The sequence below is a fragment of the Schistocerca cancellata genome, chromosome 5 (assembly GCF_023864275.1).
Source record: "Schistocerca cancellata isolate TAMUIC-IGC-003103 chromosome 5, iqSchCanc2.1, whole genome shotgun sequence".
Lineage (NCBI taxonomy): Eukaryota > Metazoa > Arthropoda > Insecta > Orthoptera > Acrididae > Schistocerca > Schistocerca cancellata.
In genome coordinates, this window is record NC_064630.1 from 775,400,469 (window position 1) to 775,426,338 (window position 25,870).

The 25,870-nt window shown below is 41.3% G+C and overlaps 1 protein-coding gene across 1 annotated transcript in view; it reads left to right on the forward strand.

Moving 5' to 3' along the window:
* The first annotated feature begins 5,993 nt into the window (after positions 1 to 5,993).
* Positions 5,994 to 25,870, forward strand: part of LOC126187750 (uncharacterized aarF domain-containing protein kinase 5) — a 175,207-nt gene continuing 155,330 nt past the window's right edge. Inside the window, exons 1-2 of the mRNA XM_049929003.1 lie at positions 5,994 to 6,012; positions 15,969 to 16,193. Coding sequence (XP_049784960.1) covers positions 15,976 to 16,193 — 218 coding nt within the window. The 5' untranslated portion in view covers positions 5,994 to 6,012; positions 15,969 to 15,975. The remainder of the gene's footprint in view (positions 6,013 to 15,968; positions 16,194 to 25,870) is intronic.

Consider the following 25,870-nt stretch of genomic DNA (forward strand, 5'->3'; position numbering starts at 1 on the left):
TTTGGTGTTCTGCATTTTTTCCCAACGCCTGTACACCTCTTATGCATTTGATTCCTGTCACCATCAATGTTTTCGTATTTCATGAGTATTTCTGTGCCATTTTTACCTTGAAATCTTTTTTCACTTTCATTATGTCTGGTTTCCTTACCAGTTTCTATTGTTCCTGAAGCTCAAGCTGCATTTTCGCTAATATATTTACCTTAAATTCTATGTATTCTCTCCCTATAATAGAGGATACAGGTACTCTCCACCCCTTTAATTTTCAAATTTTGGTTTATTCTGTAGTTTTTTTGACACTGATTTCAGTGGTTGGATGATCCTCCACCATAAATCATCATCATCATCATCATCATCATCTTGGATCCGCCAGTTCCTCAGTGTTTTCCAATAGGAACACTCGATGCTCTGTCATCACCTGTTTACCATCTTGTATTGTTTATAATCTATATGCTCTTCATCACAACAGGCTGATGCAGCCACCATAATCAATGGCTTACATAGACCCCATGTCAGTCCGTGATGTTTAATTATTGACGAGTCGATATATTATGAATGTTTTTCACTTGTCCTCTGCTTTTTTAATTTAATCACTTTCTTTTGTTTCATACTATTTAATAAGCGCTGTTGTCTTAGTCAGTATTTCCATTGCTTAACAGTCAAATTCTTATAAGATGATTGTATTTTCTTTGTGTATTGTAGTCCAGGGGTACCATCTTTTTCTACTAATCAAATATCCTGGGTCCTGTATTTAACCCCAGCCATTGCTTAAATTTTGAATAAAAATCATCAGCAACGGTAACAGAGTTCTTCTGCCATAATGAGTCACCCTCATTTTTCGAAACATCCTTGTGAAAGGAAAGGGAGGAGTGGACAGATGTTCAGGGCATTCTGCTGCCAATGGGTGGAAAAGTGCCACTAAAGGTTAAAGAATCAGCGACTATTAGCAGCATTAGGATGTTGAAGGCAGCTACATAAAAGACACACAATATGTATCCACAGGACGTGTGGCCTGTTTTTGATAAAAATGTCATGATGATGTTGCAGAAAACTTCAGAGTAGACCACCAATCATATCTCCCAGAGGGGCCTGCCAAGTGGGAGAAAGATTGAATAACCAGTGAAAGGGTAACATATTGAAGTTGGAGCATGGAATGTCAGAAGTCAAAATGTGATAGGGAAGTTAGAAAATCTGCAAAAAATGCAAGGCCTAAGACTAGATGTGGCGGTGGTCAGTGAAGCAAAACAGAAAGAAGATAAGGATTTGTGACTAGCTGAATATAAGGTGATATCAAGAGTGGCTATAGATGGTGTGATGGGAGTAAGATTCATTACGAGCAGGAAGGTAACACAAAGAGGAGTTACTGTGAGCAGTCCAGTGACAGGATTATTCACATCAGAATCGATGCAAATTTATGCCATCAACAATAGTTGGGATATGCATACCGGCATCATAAACAAATGATGATGAAGAGATAGAGAAAGTGTATGGGGACATTGAACAGGTAACCCAATATGTAAAGGAAGAGAAAAATGTAATAATCATGAGGGATGGAACACTCAGTAGGGGAAGGAACAGAAGATAGTATTACAGGAGATCATGGGCTCAGTAATTGAAATGGTCTCGTGGCAATATGAATTAATCAAATCTTCTCAGGCTTCAGCCATGTCAGGTGGTTAAACCCCATGAGTTTTCAGCTGACCTCTCCTTGGCCATTGTCAAGTGGTAGTGTCATTTACTACATGACCGAGAAGAGCTCAGTCAAAAGCTTGTGGGATTTTAACCACCTGATGTGGCTGAAAACCCGAGAAGATTTTATTAATCCTTCAGTTCAGCAATAAGTTTCAGTAAATAATAGCAAATAAAATGCTCAAGAATTACAAGAGGAACAGGTATATTTGGAAAAGGCCTACCAACAGGATTAAGTCATGGAAAGAACACATAGATTATGTTGTGGGGAAGGCTAACCAAAGGCTGTGTTTCATTGGCAGAACACTTAGAAAATATAACAGACCTACTAAGGAGACTGCCTACACTATGCTTGTCCGTCCTCTTTTAGAATATGCAGCGCGGTGTGGGATCCTTACCAGGTAGGACTGCGGAGTACATTGAAAAAGTTCAAAGAAAGGCAGCATGTTTTATATTATCGTGAAGTATGGGAGAGAGTGTCACAGAAATGCTACGGGATTTGGGCTGGAAATCATTAAAAGAAAGGTGTTTTTCGTTGTGACGGAATCTTCTCACGAAATTCCAATCGCCAGCTTTCTCCTCCGAATGCGAAAATATTTTGTTGACTCCGACCTACATAGGGCGGAATGATCACCATGACAAAATAAGGGAAATCAGAGCTCGTACAGAAAGATATAGGTGTACATTCTTCCTGTGTGCTATATGAGATTGGAATAATAGAGAATTTTGAAGGTGGTGCGATGAACCCTCTGTCAGGCACTTAAATGTGATTTGCAGAGTATCGATGTAGATGTATACACGCAGATTTCAAGATAAGGTAATGGATTTTAAGGCACATCAGGGGCAGATATAGACTTGGATCACAAGTTAGTAATGATGAAGAGTAGGCTGAAGTTCAAGAGAAATGCAAGAATTCAAAGTGTAGGGAAGTGGGATAGTGAAGTATACAGGAATGATGTTGTTTGTTTGAAGCTCTAAATACTGTATTCATAAATAGCACATAAGGCTACTCACAGAAGTTGGACAGACAAATATAGGTATGAGGAAGTCAACTATGAAGCAGAAGAAATGCTTAAGTTATTTGACAAAAGGTTGTGGTATAAAAATGCTCAGGAAAAGATAGAAATACATCAATATAAGTCACTTAGAAATGAAATAATAGGAAGTGCAGGGAAGCTAAAGTGAAGTGGAAGAAATCAAAGAAGTGATGGTTGACGGAAGGACGGACTCAGTATATAGAAAAGCCAGAACAACCCCTGGTAAAATTAAAGGAAAAGGTTTCAACATTAAGAGTGTGAAAGGAATTCCCCCATTGAACTTGGAGGAAAGGGTAGATGTGTGGAAGTACATTGAAGACCTCTACAAGAAAGAAAAATTGTCTACAGATATGATAGAAGAAAAAATGGGAGTTGATTTGGAAGACGTAGTGGATCCAGTTTAAGAGTTAGAGTTTGACAGAGGTTTGGAAGAAGTGGCAGTGAGTAAGGCAGAAGGAAGAGATAACATTCCTTAGGGATTTGTAAAATCATTGGGGAAAGTGGCAACCGAACAACCATTCAAGTTGGTGTGTAGACTGGATACATACCATCAGACTTTTGGAAAAATATCATACGTACAATTCAGAAGGGAAGGGCAGATAAATGGGAGAATAATCATACAACCAGCTTAACAGCTCATGCATTTAAGTTACTGACAGGAATAATATTCAGAAGAATGAAAACAAAAATTGAAGGTCTGCTAGATGGAAATCGGTTTGGCCAGAAGAAAGGTAAAGGCACCAGAGAGAGGGTGTTCAGGCATTGCACTTAATAATGGAAGTAATACTAAGAAAAATCAGGGTTTGTTGACCTACAAAGGAATGCTTGACAAAGTTAAATGTTGTAAAACATATGAAATTCTCTGACAAATTGGTATAAGCTTTAGAGAAAATAGGTAACGTACAGTGCGTACAAGAACCAAGCAGGACCAACAAGAATTGAAGAAGAACAAAGTGCAAAGATTAGAAACGGCATAAGACAGGTTCAGTATTTCTCCACTACTGTTCAGTCTGTACATCAAGGATGTGATGACAGAAATAGAACAAAAGTTCAGGAGTGGGATTTGAAATTCAGTATGAAAGCACATCAGTGGTAAGATTTGCTGATGACATTGTTATCCCCTGTAAAAGTATGGAAGAACTGCAGGACCTGTCAAATGGAATGAACAGTCTAATGAGCACACACTGGATTGAGACTGAGATAAAGAAAGGCAAAAGTAACAAGGCATAGCAGAAGTAAGATTAGCATTAAACTTACACTAAAATCGGGTTCCACTAAGTAGATGATGGGAAAGAATTCTTCTAGGCTGGAAGCAAAATTATGCATGATGCACTAAGCAAGAGGTACATAATAAGCAGACTAGTACAGGCAAAGAGGACATTCCTGGCTAACAGATGTGTACTACTATTAAACACTGCCATCTATGGGTAAACCCAAAAGAAGAGAATAGAACTGTTTGAGATGGATATTATATATTGAAGAATGTTGAGAATTAAGTGGATTCGTTAGCCAAGTATTGAAGAGGAGCACCACAGAACTGATGAGGAAAGGAGTGTGATGAAAACAATAACAAGCAGAACTGACAGACTGCTTGAAATGTCTGAAGACACAGTACTAGACTGAGCCGTAGATAGTAAAAACTGTTGGGGATGACAGAAATTAGGATATATCAACAAGTAGTTATGGACATTGGGTGTTAGTGCTACTCTAATATGTTTATGTTGAAACATGAGAAGAAGTTGTGGCAGAGTACATTAAATGAGTCAGAAGATTAAAGACATTGTTTTATGCCCTTATTTGATTCATATTTAAAATAATTTGATGCAGACATGGAAAGTAGTTAGTGGAATATAAATAATGGACAGAATAAGGTAATGAATCATTGTGTAGTTGAGGTTTAGAGTGCTCAGTAGAATCATAAACAAGATTGAAAACTTTACAAGTTGTAGTATGAATCCTCCTTGAGGACTGACAGAATACACTTGCATATGCATGTTTACAGTTTGCAGACTCTGCAGCTCAACTGGGGTGAGAGGTTGCACAAGGATGAGTGGGCAAGGGGCAGATGGAGGTGGGGAATGGAAGGAAAAGCTGGAGGGAAGGGTGATCGATGACTGGGAGGGAGAGTCAGCAAAAATGCAGGTTAGGAATTTGGCACAAGTGAGCTCATTCTGCTACAGTAAGAGTGGTTAGTGTGGCATACAGTGACATGGAGGAATAGACTGAAAGTGGCAGATAGAACAGAGGAAGACCAAGCGAGGTTGCACAGTGGTTAGCACACTGGACTTGCATTCGGAAGGATGACAGTTCAAACCCACATCCGGCCATCCAGATTTGGGGCTTCTGTGATTTCCTTAAATTGTTTAACATTTTAAAGAACATAAGTTAATTCTTATTATAGGAAACAGTGATCTGTAATTATTATAAATAAACTGGAAGCAGTCTTGATCACATAATTTTTTTAATGTGGTGACACCACCAGCCACATGCAAGAGGGTTGCCATACGCCGCTGCCTCCGGCAGACATCTATTGTCTGAAGATGATCTTATAATAAGATCGAAACTGGTCACCACATTAAAAAAAAAAATTATGCCATCAAGACTGCTTCCAGTTTATTCCTTAAATCATTCCAGGTAGATGGTCGGGGGTTTCCTTTGAAAGGGCATGGCTGATTTCCCATCCTTGACATAATCTGAGCTTGTGCTCTGTCTCTAATGACCTTGATGCTGAATCTTCATCCCTTCTTCCTAGACCAGAGGAAGAGCAAGACTGTGGAAAGTAGGGTATGAGGGTACAACAATTGAAGTGAGAGGTGTGGGGACAGGGATTAGTGGAGACTGATTTCCAGGAGGATTGTAAGGACATTTCCCATCTATATACTTCAGAGGAAGTATGAGGGAGATCCAGAAATTATGGAGTGTGAATCTGACATTGAAGTTGAGCATACTAAGCCCTGCAGCATGTTCTGCCTGTTCTGCCTCTGTGTGGTCTCTTCTGCTTTTGGCCCCCATTTCACAATGGCTATTCATTTGGGGAGACAGCTGGTGGTTCATTTGAGTGGACAGGTTAAAGACTGCACAGAAATCACAGCAGAGAAATGTAAAATGTGATTTATTCATTTCTTTGCATACAATTTTCAAATCATTTGATCTGAGTTTCTATAGGATAGGATAAGCCTATTATGGGACTGGAATAGGATATTCTCTGTCTTTCATATTTACAGGTCTTGCACATGTATGTTCCACAGGAGTAAAACCGTTGGAGTAATGTGTTGGGTGTACGTGCAGTGTAAGTATGTACCTACTTGTTTCATGGATTGGACCAACTCCAGCTTTATCGTTTATAAGATACACCTCATCAGTTGGCTGAATGAATAGTGTGATCTATGTTACAAAACGTCCAATATGGGATCATGTCCCACTGCTTCCTGGGCATCAAAAATTTGATTTTAATTATTCCATATATTGTTAATTATTGATCAAATTTAAAAACTTAAAATGCTGCCATAATGTGCTCATTAATAGCTATAATTTTATGTTACAGATTGAACGGAGTAAGACAAATATTGTAGTTAGAAACTGCATATGAGTCTTGGGGAAGTGTTAACTCATGGCATGTAAATCACCTTGGCCGTATCCTTCCAGTTTTCAAGAATGAGAGCAATTAATAACTTCCAACAAACTTTACATATTATTTTAAACCTTTATGAAACTTTCACTTGCTGACATGAAAGGAGGAAAGTTTATCACTTACTAAATTTTTCACACATCAAAACTTCAGCATCAGACATGAACTTTTACTTTATTACTTCCTCACTAGTAACTCTATTCCCAACACTTTGCAGACGGTATCCACAGGTATCATTGAATGTACCTGAAAAATTGTATCATTGTATGACACTTTGTTTGGGGGATATTATTTTTTGTACATGGGTTTTTGAGCCTTTAAGGAGTTGAAGGGTAGGGGATTTATGGATTTAGAAAACTTAAAACTTCAGTATGAGGCATGGAATTTTAATTTGACATCTTCACTAATAACTTGATTCGCAACACATTTTGCAACAGTATCCACATGTGCTACTGAATGTAGCTGAGAATGTATGACACTTTGTTAGGGAGGTATTATGTTTCGTACATGGGTATTCAGTTCTTTAAAGAATCAGAGGGTGGTGGTTTACAGGTTGAGTACGAAGAGGAGAGCAGAAAAGAGTATATGGGTGATTTATGGTTGTGGACAAGATCTGTGGGTTAATTGTGTGAGAGATTGTTGGTATAGGTGTTGAGGTGCAGGAGGTTGGAGCAGATACATGTACCATACATTTTAAAGGTAGTTTTCTTATGCACAGTTGTGTTAAATTCATTCTTAGTTACCAGGAAGTGCCGGCAGATTATATCACTGTTTGTGTCCAAAACTGAATCTATCTATTCCTTACTTGTGATCTGTTAATATTATAGTATCATTCTCATGAACTATTCGCCCTTGTTTTGCTGGTGGGAAGATCTGGCACTGCCGATTAACTAGAGGTTTCTCCTTTATTTATTAGTCTGTTGGTTGATGTGGACATCCTTTATGTGAACAAGGGTGGTGCATTGGATTATGCATTGGATTCTGATTTAAGACTAGTGGAGTCCAAATTCTTATCTGACCATCCAGATTTAGGTTTTCTGTCATTTCTTTATATCACGTAAGACAAATATAATTGCTTTGAAAAGTACACAGCCAATTTCCTTTCCACCGATGTTCATTTTGAGCTTGTATTGTATGTCTAATAAGCTTTTTGCCTACAGGATGTTAATCATAAGTTTTCCTGCTTTACTTTTCAGAACTTGGGCTGCTCTCCCCTTTTCTGTGCTTCTTTTTGTCATATTAATACTTATTCTACAGACTCTTGAGACTCTGTCCCAAGAGTAATGGTCATCAGCGATATGACAGGAATGATTATTTGAACAAAAAAATTGTATTTGTTGTAACGTTATACAGACACAATAACAGAAGTAACACCAACCAAGTTTTATTCTGCTTCTACATGAAGAGATCCACAATAACACTGAATGATGTATAGAACAGTACAAAGTCTCATAACTACAGAACACATCAATATACAGTCTCGTAAGTAAGCATGCCATAAGCAAGTAAACATGAGTGTGGGTGAGGGCCCGGTGCACCAGGCTTATGTTGGGCTGTTGTGTGCACTTGTATTATGCACTCTTTGATTATGCATGCTCACTCTGTAGAGTTACAACAAAATGGACATATGCTCTATTCTCAATGGTTTCCAAGATTAATGTAAAGTGTTATTTATTTTCTGTATTATTCAATATGTTGTCAAGTTTACAAAGTGAAAAATATGCATGTTTAACATCTAAGCGTTAGCGGCTGCACCCCCTTCTGAAGGGGACCCCCAGTTGGAAGGTGCATGCCATCAGACACTGGCAATCATGGTGGGTTTTCTTGCAATGAGTCAATCATCTTCACAGTCAGTGGCTATGAAATGTAGATGGAATGACGCTAATGATTCAAAGACCCTCCCAGCTGCACCAAGGTCCCTCATGGTTTCATGTACTGAAGACGGTTAGTCCTTCGCTGCTGTAAATCCGTTTATTATTCAGAAAGGTGTTGATGCAGTTGCTGGCCCTGTGAAATCTGCTCTCGTTTACGCATTGACACTTTGCTTTTGGAGACTACTTCTGATTCTCAAGCACAACAACTACTTGCAGCTTCGCTCCTCCATGGCTATCCTGTTCATATCGAGGCCTATCAAACACTGAGTTCGTCTCGTGGTGTTATTTGCACTAGGCTGCTCGATGGTCTGACCGAGGCAGAAATCCAAACGTACCCCTCTGATCAGGGCATCATTGCCATCCATCAGGTTATGAAAAAAAGTAGATGCCTTCATAGTGCCCACATGCACTCTCTTTCTCACTTTTGATAGAGTGGTTCTTCCATAAAAGATCAAAGCAGATTATGAAGTTATCATAGTCAAAACATATATTCCAAACCCAATGCACTGCTTCTAGTGTCATCATTAAAACCACAATCGAGAGTCCTGTTGACACCCAGCCAGATGTGTAACCTTCGTTGATCCATTATGGATCGTGGGACAACGGCTGGCATGAACTTCTTGATGCAATAATTTACCAACACATATGGCTGTTGATAAATTATTGCATCAAGAAGATGTGTAACCTGTGGTAGGGGTGCTCATGAGGGCAATTGTCCGCCTCCTCCTCCCCACTGCCTCAACTGCAATGGCGACTATGCTGCTGCCTCCCGCGATTGTCCCGTGTACCTCGACGAGTAGGCTGCCCAGGAGGTCCAGGTCAAAGGAAAAGTGCCTTACCTGGTTGTTTGCAAGTTGTTGGCTAGTCAGAAACCCTGCATTCTACCATCTGGCACCTACGCTACTGTTCTTGCTGCAGCTTGCTCCATGAAGGACATGGCCACGCAGACATGCCACTTCAAATTTAGCACTGTGGTTGCGAAATATGCCCAGGGTCATGGTAGCATCCCCTATCCTCTTCCAGCTGTGCAACACGCCACCAAATTCTTTCCTCACGGGGCGAAGTCATCAGCTACATAACCAGCTGGCTGGAAAGGACAGAAGGAACACTGCCGTGAAAACTTCCTACATCCCTCCAGCCAACCAACAACTGAGTCTTCCTTTGCTAACTGGAAAGGCTTGAAGAAGTCAAATGAAGGCAAATGGTCATCTCCTTCACTGACTTTAATATCCTCTTTGACAGTGTTGTCATGTGATATCCTCGCCCAGCTGATCTCCGTGTTGCTGATGCACACCACCAACCATTTTTCTGCCCTGGACTCCGCAGGCTAACAGCAGAAGAATGCTGGCGCTTCTGTAAACATCATGGATCAGGATTCTCCTGCTTCTGTGCCCTGTAGCAGCAAGTCTTCGAAGGCTGGCACATGGCAGCCACCAACGTGACACCCCTTCCTTTTTTTCCTCGTCATGACTCTCCTCCAATGGTACGTTTGCGACCTTTGATCCAACAAAGAGAGTTTACAGCTGCTCTTAGAATCTCAGTTTCCACTTGTTCTCTGCCTTCATGAAACAAAATTGCATTCTCACAACCACTTTTAGCTGTAGCATGTCTTCCTGATCTGTTTTGACCTTCCTCCCGAGGTCAACATTCCATCTTATGGGAGACTCATGCTGCTCATATGCGATGATGTTCATAGTCGACCCATCTTTCCGAGTAGCTGCCTTCAGGCTGTTGCAGTTTGCCTTTTCCTTCCTCACTTGACCTATTCCCTTTGTACTGTTTACATCCCTCCATCATTGGATGTCACCAGGGCAGACTTCCTCCAGCTTATCAGGCAGCTACTTCAGCCCTTTCTGCTGCTCGGTGACTTTAATGTGCATCATCCTCTTTAGGACTCTCCTAGAACCTGTCCGAGACGTGCCCTCTTGGCTGACCTTCTTAATCAACTTAACCTCTGCTGTCTCAACACAGGAGTACCCACGAGCCTTTCGAGACTCCACGCACACCTATTCCCATTTGGACTATCCTTCTGTACTGCCCAGCATCTCGAGTTGTCCGTTCTTTCTGATACATACTCAAGTGACCATTTCCTGTGTGCTACCCATTTACTGACCCCTACCCTACCACTGTGCACACCCAAATGGCAGCTTACTAAGGCCAACTGGAGGCTTTACTTATCCTTGGCAACCTTTGACAAAAAACAATTTCCCCAATTGTGATGACCAGATAGAATATCTTACAAATGTTATCCTTATTGCTGCAGAATGTTCCATTCCTTGCATTTCCTCCTTACCACGCCGTATCGCAATCCCTTGGTGGACTGAGGCATGCCGCGATGCAGTTCTTGCACAGAGACATGCTCTCCACGTTTTTAACTGTCACCCTATGGTGGCAAACTGCATTCATTATAAACGGATGTGTGCACAGTGTCACTGCATTCTTCTGGATGACAAAAAAAAAAACTAGCTGCATTTCATGCACTAGTTCTTTTAACAGTTCCACTTCCTCTTCCGTACTGTGGGACCAAGATCCATTCCCCAATTTCTGGCCTAACAGTAGCAGATGATGTCATTGTGCACCCTATTGCTATCTCCAACACCTTGTGCCGGCATTTTTTAGAGATTTCAAGCTCCTCCCACTATCATCCTGCCTTTCTCCATGAGTGGAGGAGGCTCGGGCGAGTGGAGGAGGCTCGGGCGGTACCCTCTTCTTCTACAAATTGTGAGAGCTACAATGCTGCCTTTACTGTGAGGGAGCTAGATCACGCTCTCACTTCATCATGACCCTTTGCCCCAGGGCCGGATGCTGTTCATATTCAGATGTTGCAGTACTTTCTGCTTAATGCATACAACCACATCTGGGCAAAGGGCATCTTTCCAAGACACTGGCGTGAAGCCATTGTCGTACCACTGCCTAAGCCCAGTAAGGTCAAACATCTTCCTTCTAGCTACCGCCCCATTTCTCTCGACAGCTGTTCTTGCAAGGTGATGGAACATGTGTTTCTTGCCCAGCTGATACGGTGGCTCGAGTCTCACAATTTACTAACCGCTGCACAGTGTGGATTTCGAGCACGCCATTCTGCAGTTAATGATCGCGTCACTTTGTCCACACAAGTCGTGTATGGTTTTCTGTGGAACTACCAGACTGTGGCTGTGTTTTTCTATTTGGAAAAAGCCTGCAACACCTGCGGGATGACTGGTATGCTCCGTACTCTCTACATGTGGGGCTTCTATGGCCACCTGCCCCGTTTCCTTTTTAAAAGACTGCAAAAGACTTAATTTGAGTCAGCCTTCTCAGTGACTTTTATCCAGGAAAATGGTGTGCCTCAGGGTTCTGTCCTGAGCATTATCCTCTTTGCTGTTGCCGTTAACCCTATAATGGCCTGTCTCCTGCTGGGCATCTCCAGCTCCCTTTTCATTGACGAGTTTGCCATCTATTGCAGTTCTCCACAGACGTGTCTCATTGAGCGGCGTCTTCAGCAATGTCCCGATCGTCTTTACTCATGGAGAATCGACAGTGGTGTTTTTTCACTGACAAAACCGTTTGTACGAACTTCTGGCGGTACAATTGGTTTCTTTCACAGTCTTTACATCTTGGGCCTGTTGCTTTCCTGTTTCTTGAAACTGTGAAATTCCTGGGACTCTTGCTCAATAGAAAACACTCTTGGTTTTCCCACTTGTCTTATCTGGCAACCTGTTGTATGTGGGCCCTCCATGTCCTACGTGTCCTCAATGGTACTTCCTGGGGTGTAGATCGAACCACCCCCTCCCTTTTGTACCGGTACCTTGTCCATTCGAAACTAAACTATGGGTGTTTCGTTTATGCACCTGCATGTCTGTCCCTCTTATGCCATCTCAATACTATCCACCATTGTTGCATCCGTTTGTCCACTGGCACCTTTTACACTAGCACGGTTGAGAGTCTGTATGCAGAAGCTGCCGAACTACCGCTGTCTCTTATCACCATGACTTACTTCTCAGCAGATATGCATGCTGTTTGTCTGCCATGCGTGGCCATCCATCCTGTGCCTCCTACTTTGGTAACTCCTTTGATCGTCAGTATGGGGCACTTCTCTCTTCTCTGTTACCTCCTGGAGTTCACTTTCGGCTCTTGCTCCTGTAGCTTAACCTCACGCTACCTACAACTTTCCCAGTGGGTGTGAACCCTTTGCCACCTTGGCTTCGTGCAGTGGCCCATTCACCTTGGTCTTCATTTGCTTCCCAAGGGTACTACTACAGCCTCTTTGTATCACGTTCAGTTTCACAACCTTCGCATGGATTTTTGCGATAGTACCTTTGTGTTCACTGATGGCTGTTTGACTGACTGTGGTGTCGGGTGTGCTTTCATCATTGGCGCCGATGTTTTTTGGTATCGGCTTCCAGGACACTGCTCCGTACCGACAGCAGAGCTCTTCGCCCTGTATCAGGCCACACAGTACATCCGGCGACGCAGGCTTTTCAATTGTGTCATGTACTCAGACTGTCTCATTGCCCTTCAAAGCCTCTGTGTGCTGCACACTGTCGATCCTTTAATGCAATGGGTCCAGGATAGCTGACACTTACTAACTCATGATTGAACCACTGTGATGTTTATGTGGGTTCCTTGTCATGTCAGACTGATAGGAAACGGGGCCGCTGATGCTGTTGCCAAGGCTGCAGTCCTTGTTTCTCAGGCCACTAGTTCTTATATTCCACCCGAAGATCGCTATATTGCCATCTGTCAGCAGGTAGTGTTGTTGATTCCATTCTGTGTAAATGTAGCTTCATCAGTGAATAGTACCAATGAAAGAAAATGACAGTTGTCATTTAATCAGTGACAGAATTCAAGTCAAGTGGCACTGTTGCCAATGTGAATATTGTAGACATGCTGTATGTGAAATGGGTACAACTTTTCTGCATTTAGTGTTCACCATACATATATTTATAGGACATTGATATGTGCAGAAATTCACTGTGTGCTACTACTAGGACTGTAATGCACTATTTCAACAATGTTTTGCTATTACTGCTAAAGTTATTCAGCTTGACATTCAGAAGGAAATTGGGAAAGTGGAAGGATGACTTGTTTCATGCCGTCATTTGCTGCAACTTGATTCTAAGTGTGCTTGCCGTCTTCCTGCATAGAATGAGCATTTCAGCTCAACTTACGGATGTGTTTCCAGTGATTGAACAGACCACTCCTGGCATAAATTGTGTCCACACAAATCACACTGAATGGTTGGAAGAGGACAGGGTTACAATTGATGGAGCTTCCTTGCTTGTCACTTAGCTTCTTCATGTCTTTCAAACAAGTTGACAGTTGAGGATGTTATGTTTCCCCACACTAAGCAATCCACAGTGCATTCTTCCCATGTCTGTATGTTTATTTTTCAGTCATCTTAATTATGTGTTTTAGGTGGTCCTTAAAACATCTAAGAGGGACTCAATGAAGTCTGCTGCCAGAGCACAGTTCACCATAGATGATTTGGTAGGGATATGTGATGAATGTGACATAACTGTCTCAGTTTATGAGCAAAGTGGTTGCCTCAGTGCTATTTATATGCATTTTCTTGAGAGCTGTGGTGTTGGTCACATGGTCCTCTCACTAAATGGTCAAGGTGTATCTAATTTTTTGTTGGTGGAAGCACTCAAGTCTTTTGCTATGATGACAATAGAGTGTCCAAGTTTCACAGCCATACAAGAATGTGGAAATAACAACTGCTCTTTCCACCATGAGTTTGGTATGTACCATTATGTCTTCATTCATGAAGGCTCTGTGTATTAACCATCTCAAATGATGCATGGGCAGCCCCAATTATTTTATCAACATCCTGTTTGCAGGTACTGTTGAGACAAGATGCTTCCAAGATGCAAAAAGTGATCAGCCTACTACAGTATTGAGCCTAACACCTATATTGAACTCAGAAATAGTTAACGCTTGGGAAATTTTTGCGAGTACTTCCATTTTTCCTGCATTGACGGTAAGACCAAAGTGAACTCATGCAGTTTTAAAGCAGCTGACTGGCAGTTGTAACTGCCTGTGCTAGAGCAGGAGACGTAGTGTCATCGGCATACTGTAGTTCTGTCACCCATATAACCTGGCTACTTCTTTGTGAACAAAGACTTGTCGGATTGAAGAGACCACCATTGAAACGTAACTTAATCTCCATGCCTTGCTTGTCTGCAGATGACATACAGAATTGCAGCCATTTACAGTGAAAAGAGTGTTGGAGTAAGAGCTCAGCCTTGTTTCAAACCCTGAGTGATTGGGAACAGATCTGATGCAGAGTTATCATGAAGAACCTGCCCAGACATGCCATCATGAAGAGCTTGAACCAGTTCCACATAGGGTTCAGCACACTGAAAGTCTCTCAGTACCTTCCACGTGGCAGATCTAGGTACCTTCTTTAAAGGCCTTTTCCAGATCACAGAAAAATAAATATAGAGGCTTTTGGGCTTTTGTTGCTCGCTGTGCTCTTCCTGGATTTGTGTAGTACAGTTGTTCCTGCAAAAGTTTGGAAAACACACTGAGATTCAGGCAAAATTCTCTCTAAAATGATTTGGAACTGATTTAATAGAATTCTTGTGAGAATTTTACCTGCAATTGACAATAGCAATACACCACAGTAGTTTCCACTTGCACTGTGGTCTTCTTTCTTGAAGATAGTGATGATGGTAGCATTTTTCAAGTCATCAGGTACTTCTCGAGTTTCCTAAATCAAGAGGATCAGTGTAAAAAGTCTAGTCTTCAAGAATATACCTCTATATTGTATCAATTCCAGAGGAATGTTTTCAGGGCCACGAGCCTTAATTGGTTCTTAGTTGATGTTGTGCATTGATAAAGTCTGTGTATGTGGATGGAAGTGCCATCCACAGTTACTGCTGGTGATCACTGCGAAGTCAGTCCTCAGTAGCACTGGAGGAACAATTTGTAAGAGCGGAGAAATATTCCTTCCAAAGCTTTAAGATTGTTCTCATTGTCAGTTAAACTGGTGAAATTGTCAGCAGTCTTCAGTCACCCTGATGGGAACTGAACTGGGACATATAAGTCCTTTACGTGTGCTTAGAAATTTTACAGGTCACGGGCATTGGATAATCTTTGCCGTTTTTGTTGAGAGCTCAGGTAAATACTCAGCAATCAGAAATTAGACATGTTGGAAAGTATTCTTGGGCAGCAACAGGAGAACTACCATCATAGAAGCTGTAAACATACAACATATCTGCATGTTCTTCATTAGGACAGATGGAATTTGTAGCCAGCATTTGCACAAAGTTAACTGGTGTTTCTCTCTGATAACAATGTCAACACTCATCACTCACATCACATTATGGACAACTGCGCATTCGACGAGCTAGCATCATGCCAGAAATACGTCCTGAATAAAGGAACTAAAAGCAGTGAGGTAGGTTGGGCTAGAGTAAAATGTCAAAAGAGGTTGGGTGGGTAAGACACATACACATGCACACCACTAGCCCAAAAAGAAATGTGTGTTAAATGTGTTGTATCTCAGAAACCATTTGGAATAGGGCATATGTCTACATAAAGTTTTTTGCTTCAAAGGAGTGTTCTTGTCGTGTCCCAGAATATTGGTCATTCCTTGTGGGACACCTCATATTTCTATAGTAGTAATAGTGCTGGATAAATTGAAACATGGAATCAATAAAAAGAGATATTGCTTTTATGCAATAAAATTGTAAATGTAATGGTTGCATCTAATTTTTTACAATTTTGTCCTTTTTATATTTTTTCCTTTACTTGTTACAGTGACTTCATGATGATATTTAAGCAGAGTTTTACTGTTATCAAGAGAATATCAAGGTTACACTCCACACAGCATGTTAATGGAAAACTGCCTTCATCAAGGAGATATGCAAAATATGGTTTGTTTGTACTGGCTGTGGGAGGAGCTGCTACAGCTTACTCACTACAAACTGAACAAGAAAAGAGGGTCCTGAGGGTAGCTGTGAGTGGGGTGGGCAGATTTTTGAGGTGTGTGCTGATACTACCCAGTAAAAATAATATTTTCTAATGGTATATTCTGTTCAAAATTTTACATATTTCTCTGTCATAGTAAGTTGACAAAATGAGGATTTTATTTGCTTTTCATGTCCCATGTGTGACATTTTATATCAGACCATCTGGTGCTTAAAATAACGTTGATAGCAGTTTATAAGGAATGTCATGTAGCTTTTTATGCTCCAATGTGTGCTGAATGTAAAATGATTTATTCGTAGAGCAAACAGTTACAAATCCTTTTTAGCTGTGACATACTTGTAGATAGTTTACTTTTGTGTGTATTGGGCTCATCTTATCTCTTTTCCTGTAATGAGGTTGCATTTTGATTGTAGCATTTTATGGTGAATCTGTAGTTATGAAAATATGGCTGTAGTTTTTATACTAAGAACAATATTTGCTTGACTTGAGTAGAAAGTCATTCTAATCATTCTAGTATATTCAGAAAAAATGGATCAATGAGTAGTTACCACATTGCAAGTATGCCCCAGTTTGTTTAACATTGATTGCCAGAAGTTAAAAATCATGCCTGATCAAGTGTTCCACACTCCATTGTCATATTGCACAGAATTAATTATTGTACTATGAATTAAACCTAACTGGATATTGAACGTTATAATAATGGCCATTCAAAGAGAAGAATGTTAAACAAAAATGAGAACTCACTTTGATGCATGGTGCATATTGTGGTTGTCAGTCCAAAGACAGGTTTGGTGCAGCTTTCCATGCTTATTTATCCTCTGCAAGTCTCTTCATCTTCTTGTAAGTACTGCAAACTGCATCCACTTGAATGCTCTTGTCGTGCTCTCCCTCTACAAGCCTTATGCTTGATGTGTGTAAACTGGACTCATGTTTGGGAGGGCAGCTAAACTACTTACGGCAAATGCCAGCATTGTTCCTTTGACAAGGGCACAGCCACTTCCTTCACCTGTCGAAACTTTTGCTTGTTTTTACTTCATCATTGATACTGAATTAAACACTAATCTTCTTTCCTTTTTCTCACTACTAGCAAACAAGCATTAGTAGCCCATTGTTGCTTCTTTCTCATTCCTGTCCTCAGTGCAGTTATTAAGGCTGTAACTAGTCAGCATGTGGCAGTAGTGGCTCTTGGAGTGCTTGTTAGTGTCTGCTGACTGCTGAATTTAGCTAGTATGTTGATGATTTGACTGCTTGAGTAACATCTGTTCTAGACCTATTACTTCATGCAGCTACACCTAACACAGCCACCTTAACACTCCCTTATTAGATTGGTGCAGATATTCAGCCTTGCAACTCTTGTGATATACCTCAGGCTCCAGCGATGCTGTGCCCTGTTCTTCTTTGGCATCGAACTTCTTTCTTCCTTGCAGATTTGTATAAGTAAAGTGGGTATAAAACTACTACTTAAATAAAATGTAGATTGGCTTCAATTGACTCTGTATATTGTCATAAACTTTCACAAAAGGTTACACTTTACATTGGAAACGACTAATGTTATTGTCTCAAAGACCTCTCTTAACATTCTGTGATAGTACATAACAACAATCGCTTATACAGGGTGTCCCATCTATCTTGACCACTCCAGATAACTGTTTGTCAAGATGTAAATTACAAATGTTTCAAGCAAATGTTGTTTAGCCATCAGGGGGACATGAATCAGCAGGATTGCCTTCATTGTAGCTTTGTTTTTTTACAGAGATATGAACAGTGGCATGACTTTTTTTTAATGGCACCCTGTATTTTTTATTCAGTAATTCATTTCCTTTCCTAAAGACCCATTCAAAAAAGTATCACAATGTTCCATTCACTGAAACACAATGTTATTAATTACATAACACGACACTGACGTTGTGCAGGTACTCCGGGTTATGGAAAATATCCATGTGCTGACGTTGACAGAGGACAAATGTAAACATAAGTAGAATGCACACCTGTTATTCCGTCAGCCATCGTCAGTTGAAGAGTTGTGCGAGTAGAAAGTACACCAACGAAGATAAGGTAGAAATGCTACTCATCTATGGGGAATGTAAGTTAGCAGAACAGTAATTGCAATACTGTTTTCTTATATACAGGTACATTTAGTACAGTAGTTTAGTCCTTTTAAATACTTTTGTGTGGAGTAGGCATACAGTAAAGTCTGTCCTCCCTACAAACTGCATCGACATAACATTTCTTTTATTGTTGTTGGTGAAGGCAGGTGAAATGCTACACAGGCAGCCGAACTGTACAGAGAGCAATATCCTGACAAGAACTCACCTTCCCAATGGATGTTTTCTCGTCTTGTTGCGACGCTTCAGGAAACAGGAAGTTTCAACCCACGACAACGCAATCGTCATAGCACTCGCACAGATGAAGCTCCGGAGTTACTGTTCTTGCTTCCATTGCCATGAATGCACATATGAGCACACGACAGCTTGAACACGAGATTGGCATTCCTAAAACCAATATACATCGTATTCTTACACGTCACCAGTTTCATCCTTACCATGTACGCCTACATCAAGAACTGCATGGGAATGATTTCCGGAATCTTTTACAGTTCTTTCAGTGGACACAGCAGCAAAGCCTCACCAACCCGAATTCTTCTCCAATGTTCTATTTACCGATGAATGTTCCTTCTCAAACAAAGGGCAAATAAATACAAGGATATTGCATTATTGGTCCAGCGACAACCCATGATGGCTTAGACAGGTGGAACATCAGCGCCAGTGGAGAGTTAACATCTAGTGTGAAATGGCCCTTATGTTATCAGTGGTAGTCTAAACGGCACAGCGTATGGCAACTTCCTCAGATGAATTCTTCCTCCTCTTCTGGATGAAGTGCCGCTAAGAACCAGAATGCTTATGTGGTATCAACACTATGGATGTCCAGCACATAATGCCTTGCGTGCATGTCGTGTTCTAAACCGAAGGTATCCTGCCAGATGGATTGGTCGAGAAGGAACAGTTACTTGGCCTGCTAGGTCCCCTGATTTAAATCCTCTAAACTTTTTTCTTTGGGGATGCATTAAAGACTTTGTCTATCGCGATATTTCAACAACTGCGGAGGACATGCAGGAACGTATCGTGCCTGCTTGTAATTCTCTTCAGCAGGCAACACTGAAAGCAGTAAATAATTCTTTCATTCAACGAATGCACCAGTGTATCGGTGTCCAGGGTCACCACTTTGAGCACCTTTGAATGTTCTACTCCTGGGCAATGGTACAGGAGAGCCGAAGTCAATTTTGTATTATGTTTGTGCTTGGTTTTCATTTGTTTTCTGACAACTCCAGCAAGTGGACGAGTTTGTGATCCCGGGCTCAGTCAGTGTTGTGTTATGTAATTAATAATGTTGTGTGTTTCAGTGAATGGTACACTGTGATACATTTTTGAATGGGTCTTTAGGAGAGGAAATGAATTACTGAATAAAAAATACAGTGTGCCATTTGAAAAAGTCGTACCGCTATTCATATCTTTGTAAAAAAGATAGCTATAACGAACGCAGTCATGCTGATTGATGTCCCCCGGACGGCTAAAGAACATTTGCTTGAAACATTTTGGAATCTGCAACTGGACAAACAGTTATTTAGGGTGGTCAAGATAAATGGGACAACATGTATACGCCATATTCATCTTCCTTTATGCCAGAAATCTTCCATGGTACCAGAGCTCCATCTACATCTACATCTACATCTACATCCATACTCCGCAAGCCACCTGACGGTGTGTGGCGGAGGGTACCTTCAGTACCTCTATCGGTTCTCCCTTCTATTCCAGTCTCATATTGTTCGTGGAAAGAAGGATTGTCGGTATGCCTCTGTGTGGGCTCTAATCTCTCTGATTTTATACTCATGGTCTCTTCGCGAGATATACGTAGGAGGGAGCAATATACTGCTTGACTCTTCGGTGAAGGTATGTTCTCGAAACTTTGACAAAAGCCCGTACCGAGCTACTGAGCGTCTCTCCTGCAGAGTCTTCCACTGGAGTTTATCTATCATCTCCGTAACGCTTTCGCGATTACTAAATGATCCTGTAACGAAGCGCGCTGCTCTCCGTTGGATCTTCTCTATGTCTTGTATCAACCCTATCTGGTACGGATCCCACACTGCTGAGCAGTATTCAAGCAGTGGGCGAACAAGCGTTCTGTAACCTGCTTCCTTTGTTTTCGGATTGCATTTCCTTAGGATTCTTCCAATGAATCTCAGTCTGGCATCTGCTTTACCGACAATCAACATTATATGATCATTCCATTTTAAATCACTCATAATGCGTACTCCCAGATAATTTATGGTATTAACTGCTTCCAGTTGCTGACCTGCTATTTTGTAGCTAAATGATAAAGGATCTATCTTTCTGTGTATTCGCAGCACATTACACTTGTCTACATTGAGATTCAATTGCCATTCCCTGCACCATGCGTCAATTCGCTGCAGATCCTCCTGCATTTCAGTACAATTTTCCATTGTTACAACCTCTCGATACACCACAGCATCATCTGCAAAAAGCCTCAGTGAACTTCCGATGTCATCCACCAGGTCATTTATGTATATTGTGAATAGCAACGGTCCTATGACACTCCCCTGCAGCACACCTGAAATCACTCTTACTTCGGAAGACTTCTCTCCATTGAGAATAACATGCTGCGTCCTGTTATCTAGGAACTCTTCAATCCAATCACACAATTGGTCTGATAGTCCATATGCTCTTACTTTGTTTATTAAACGACTGTGGGGAACTGTATTGAACGCCTTGCGGAAGTCAAGAAACACGGCATCTACCTGTGAACCCGTGTCTATGGCCCTCTGAGTCTCGTGGACGAATAGCGCGAGCTGGGTTTCACATGACCGTCTTTTTCTAAACCCATGCTGATTCCTACAGATTAGATTTCTCGTCTCCAGAAAAGTCATTATACTCGAACACAATACGTGTTCCAAAATTCTACAACTGATCGAAGTTAGAGATATAGGTCTATAGTTCTGCACATCTGTTCGACGTCCCTTCTTGAAAACGGGGATGACCTGTGCCCTTTTCCAATCTTTTGGAATGCTACGCTCTTCTAGAGACCTACGGTACACCGCTGCAAGAAGGGGGGCAAGTTCCTTCGCGTACTCTGTGTAAAATTGAACTGGTATCCCATCAGGTCCAGAGGCCTTTCCTCTTTTGAGCGATTTTAATTGTTTCTCTATCCCTCTGTCGTCTATTTCGATACCTACCATTTTGTCATTTGTGCGACAATCTAGAGAAGGAACTACAGTGCACTCTTCCTCTGTGAAACAACTTTGGAAAAAGACATTTAGTATTTCGGCCTTTAGTCTGTCATCCTCTGTTTCAGTACCATTTTGGTCACAGAGTGTCTGGACATTTTGTTTTGCTCCACCTATCGCTTTGACATAAGACCAAAATTTCTTAGGATTTTCTGCCAAGTCAGTACATAGAACTTTACTTTCGAATTCATTGAACGCCTCTCGCATAGCCCTCCTCACACTACATTTCGCTTCGCGTAATTTTTGTTTGTCATTCCTCCTTGCCCCACAGAGGTTACAAATGCTGTCCCTCAGGTAAACTCCGCACCTGTTGAGTAATTCTTTCCCACAGTATGTGGCTCGATGTTTAGAAACAAATTGTGATCATGCACATCTTTACTTTGAGCTCTATATTTGACATGTGTGATACATGCTGTTTCATGATGGCATGAATCACTACATATCCCTCCACTAAGAGAAGAGATGTCATGATCAATCACTACAAACATACATATGCTTTAATTGAATTTTCCTTATCTTTGTTTTATATTTAATAGCTCCTCTACTTTGCCTAGCACAGTGACATAGAGTGAGCCATAATTAATAATTGCATTGCTTTTTTTTCCAGAGCACTTTCAGCTGTTTAACCATTGTTAATTCCATTAATTTATGTTCTTGCCTTTGGAGGAAGCAATTGTTACACAACTTTAAGATCAGATGCTGAGACTCAAATACTCATGGTAAACTATAGAGTTAGCTAATTTTTACTTTCCCACTTTATTATCCAGAGAGTAAACTATAGAGTTAGCTAATTTTTACTTTCCCACTTTATTATCTCAGAGAGAACCTGCAGAACGTCGTGAAGAAGTTTCGTGATCATACTATTGTAATAGGGGGAGACTTCAATCTACCAGGTATAGAATGGGATAGTCACACAATCAGAACTGGAGCCAGGGACAGAGACTCTTGTGACATTATCCTGACTGCCTTGTCCGAGAATTACTTCGAGCAGATAGTTAGAGAACCAACTCGTGAAGTAACGTTTTAGACCTCATAGCAACAAATAGACCGGAACTTTTCGACTCCGTGAATGTAGAAGAGGGTATCAGTGATCATAAGTCAGTGGTTGCATCAATGACTACAAGTGTAATAAGAAATGCCAAGAAAGGAAGGAAAATATATTTGCTTAACAAGAGTGATAGGGCACAAATCGCAGAATATCTGAGTGACCACCATCAAACGTTCATTTCTGAGGAAGAGGATGTGGAACAAAAATGGAAAAAATTCAGAAACATCGTCCAGTACGCCTTAGATAAGTTCGTACCGACTAAGGTCCAAAGCGAGGGGAAAGGTCCACCGTGGTATAACAATCATGTACGAAAGGTACTACGGAAACAAAGAAAGCTTCATCATAGGTTTAAGAGTAGTCGAATCATAGCTGATAAGGAAAAGCTGAACGAAGCGAAAAAGAACGTAAAGAGAGCAATGAGAGAAGCATTCAACGAATTCGAACATAAAACATTGGCAAACAATCTAAACAAGAACCCTAAAAAGTTTTGGTCATATGTAAAATCGGTAAGCGGATCTAAATCCCCTATTCAGTCACTCGTTGACCACGATGGCACCGAAACAGAGGACGACCGAAGAAAGGCAGAAATACTGAATTCAGTGTTCCGAAACTGTTTCACTGCGGAAAATCGTAACACGGTCCCTGACTTCAGCCGTCGCACGGACGCCAAAATGGAAAATATTGAAATAAACGATATCGGAATTGAAAAACAACTGCTATCACTTAGTAGCGGAAAAGCATCCGGACCAGACGAGATACCCTTAAGATTATACAGTGATTATGCTAAAGAACTTGCCCCCTTTCTATCAGCAATTTATCGTAGATCGCTGGAAGAACGTAAAGTACCTAGCGACTGGAAGAAAGCGCAGGTCGTTCCCATTTTCAAGAAGGGTCATAAATCAGATGCGAATAATTATAGGCCTATTTCGCTTACGTCAATCTGTTGTAGAATAATGGAACATGTTTTGTGTTCTCGTATTATGACGTTCTTAGATAATACAAATCTCCTTCATCATAACCAACATGGATTCCGCAAACAGAGATCATGTGAAACTCAGCTCGCCCTATTTGCCCAAGAAATTCACAGTGCCGTAGACACTGGCGAGCAGATTGATGCCGTATTCCTGGACTTCAGGAAGGCCTGCGATACGGTTCCGCACTTACGTTTAGTGAAAAAAATACGAGCTTACGGAATATCGGACCAGGTTTGTGATTGGATTCAGGATTTCCTAGAAGAAAGAACACAACATGTCATTCTTAATGGTTCAAAATCTGCAGATGTAGAGGTAATGTCGGGAGTACCGCAAGGAAGCGTGATAGGACCTTTATTGTTTACAATATACATAAATGACTTAGTTGACAACATCGGTAGCTCCGTGAGGCTATTTGCAGATGACACGGTTGTCTACAAGAAAGTAGCAACATCAGAAGACTCGTACGTACTCCAGGAAGACCTGCAGAGGATTAATGCATGGTGCGACAGCTGGCAGCTTTCCCTAAACGTAGATAAATGTAATATAATGCGCATACATAGGAGCAGAAATCCATTCCAGTACGATTATGCCATAGGTGGTAAATCATTGGAAGCGGTAACGACCGTAAAATACTTAGGAGTTACTACCCGGAGCGATCTGAAGTGGAATGATCACATAAAACAAATAGTGGGAAAAGCAGGCGCCAGGTTGAGATTCATAGGAAGAATTCTAAGAAAATATGACTCATTGACGAAAGAAGTAGCTTACAAAACGCTTGTTCGTCCGATTGTTGAGTATTGCTCATCAGTATGGGACCCTTACCAGGTTGGATTAATAGAAGAGATAGACATGATCCAGCGAAAAGCAGCGCGATTCGTCATGGGGACATTTAGTCAGCGCGAGAGCGTTACGGAGATGCTGAACAAGCTCCAGTGGCGGACACTTCAAGAAAGGCGTTACGCAATACGGAGAGGTTTATTATCGAAATTACGAGAGAGCACATTCCGGGAAGAGATGGGCAACATATTACTACCGCCCACATATATCTCGCGTAATGATCACAACGAAAAGATCCGAGAAATTAGAGCAAATACGGAGACTTACAAGCAGTCGTTCTTCCCACGCACAATTCGTGAATGGAACAGGGAAGGGGGGATCAGATAGTGGTACAATAAGTACCCTCCGCCACACACCGTAAGGTGGCTCGCGGAGTATAGATGTAGATGTAGATGTAGATAGGTGCTCCCTTAAGCAAAGTCCTTATTCCTTTTCTTTGCAAATATTACCCTCAAGCATTTCCCCACATTGGAGGCTATCTTTCCAGGAATTCAGCACTCTTTCCCTCTTTATTTTGTAGGCCTGATTGGAGTGATGTACTGCTCCTTTCTTCTGAAGTGCTTGGGGTCCTCCCTTCCTTAGGTTCACGAGAACCCAGCATAAGCTCCCTTCTTTGGGGATTACTTACCCATAACTTGCAATCTGAAGTACACCTTCCTTTTCTACTACTTTATTGAGTACTTCAGCACTTCTGCCCTTTCACTTCATCTCATCTTAAGGCTGTACACTCCATGAAACTCCAGCTATCTTCCGCTTTTCCACCATGAGTTCTTGCTATTTTCCTCCCTCCAAAACTCCTTCGCCTTCGTAGTGTTGGCTTGTCATTTCTATATCAAAATTATTAATCGTACACCCTGACTTATTCCCCCCTCCCCTTGAAACAGTTGTAAGCCTAGCAAAAGAATACCCCTAAATCATCTTTGTTTGTTCATAGTCTGTAACTCTGTGTGTGTGTGTGTGTGTGTGTGTGTGTGTGTGTGTGTGTGTGTGTGTGTGTGTGTGTGAGAGAGAGAGAGAGAGAGAGAGAGAGAGAGAGAGAGAGAGAGATATGTGTAGTATGCACACATCCCACACCTCCCCTATAAAAGTTAAACTCAAATCCACCCCATCACATCAAATTACTTCAAAAGTTAAAAAAGATCATCAGTTACATCCTCGGTAATCATGACATTACACACGTTGTACTACGTCATGAGAGTAGTCCATTGTCATCGTCATACGTGAAATACCCCTAGCGCAATCCCCCTGTTGTAGGTTGTAAATTCTGCTTTATAGACTGTAAAAAGAAGTGAACCTGCAATAGGAACTTTGCTTATAGATACAGGGAAGATAAATTTGGTACTCTAGTGGAGACGTAAGAAAAGGAAATAGACAGATAGGTTTGTTATGATCGAAGACGGAAGGAAGAGAGTATCCCATGGATGAAATCCCTTACCACCCCCTATCCCAGGGACCAGGGACCCCATCTGCTAAGGTACTTCATGGTGTTCGGCATTGCCTACGTAATGGACTTACCATGGCTTCACCATCCCAGAAACCCCAAAAATTGATCCTAACAAACCTGTATGAAATG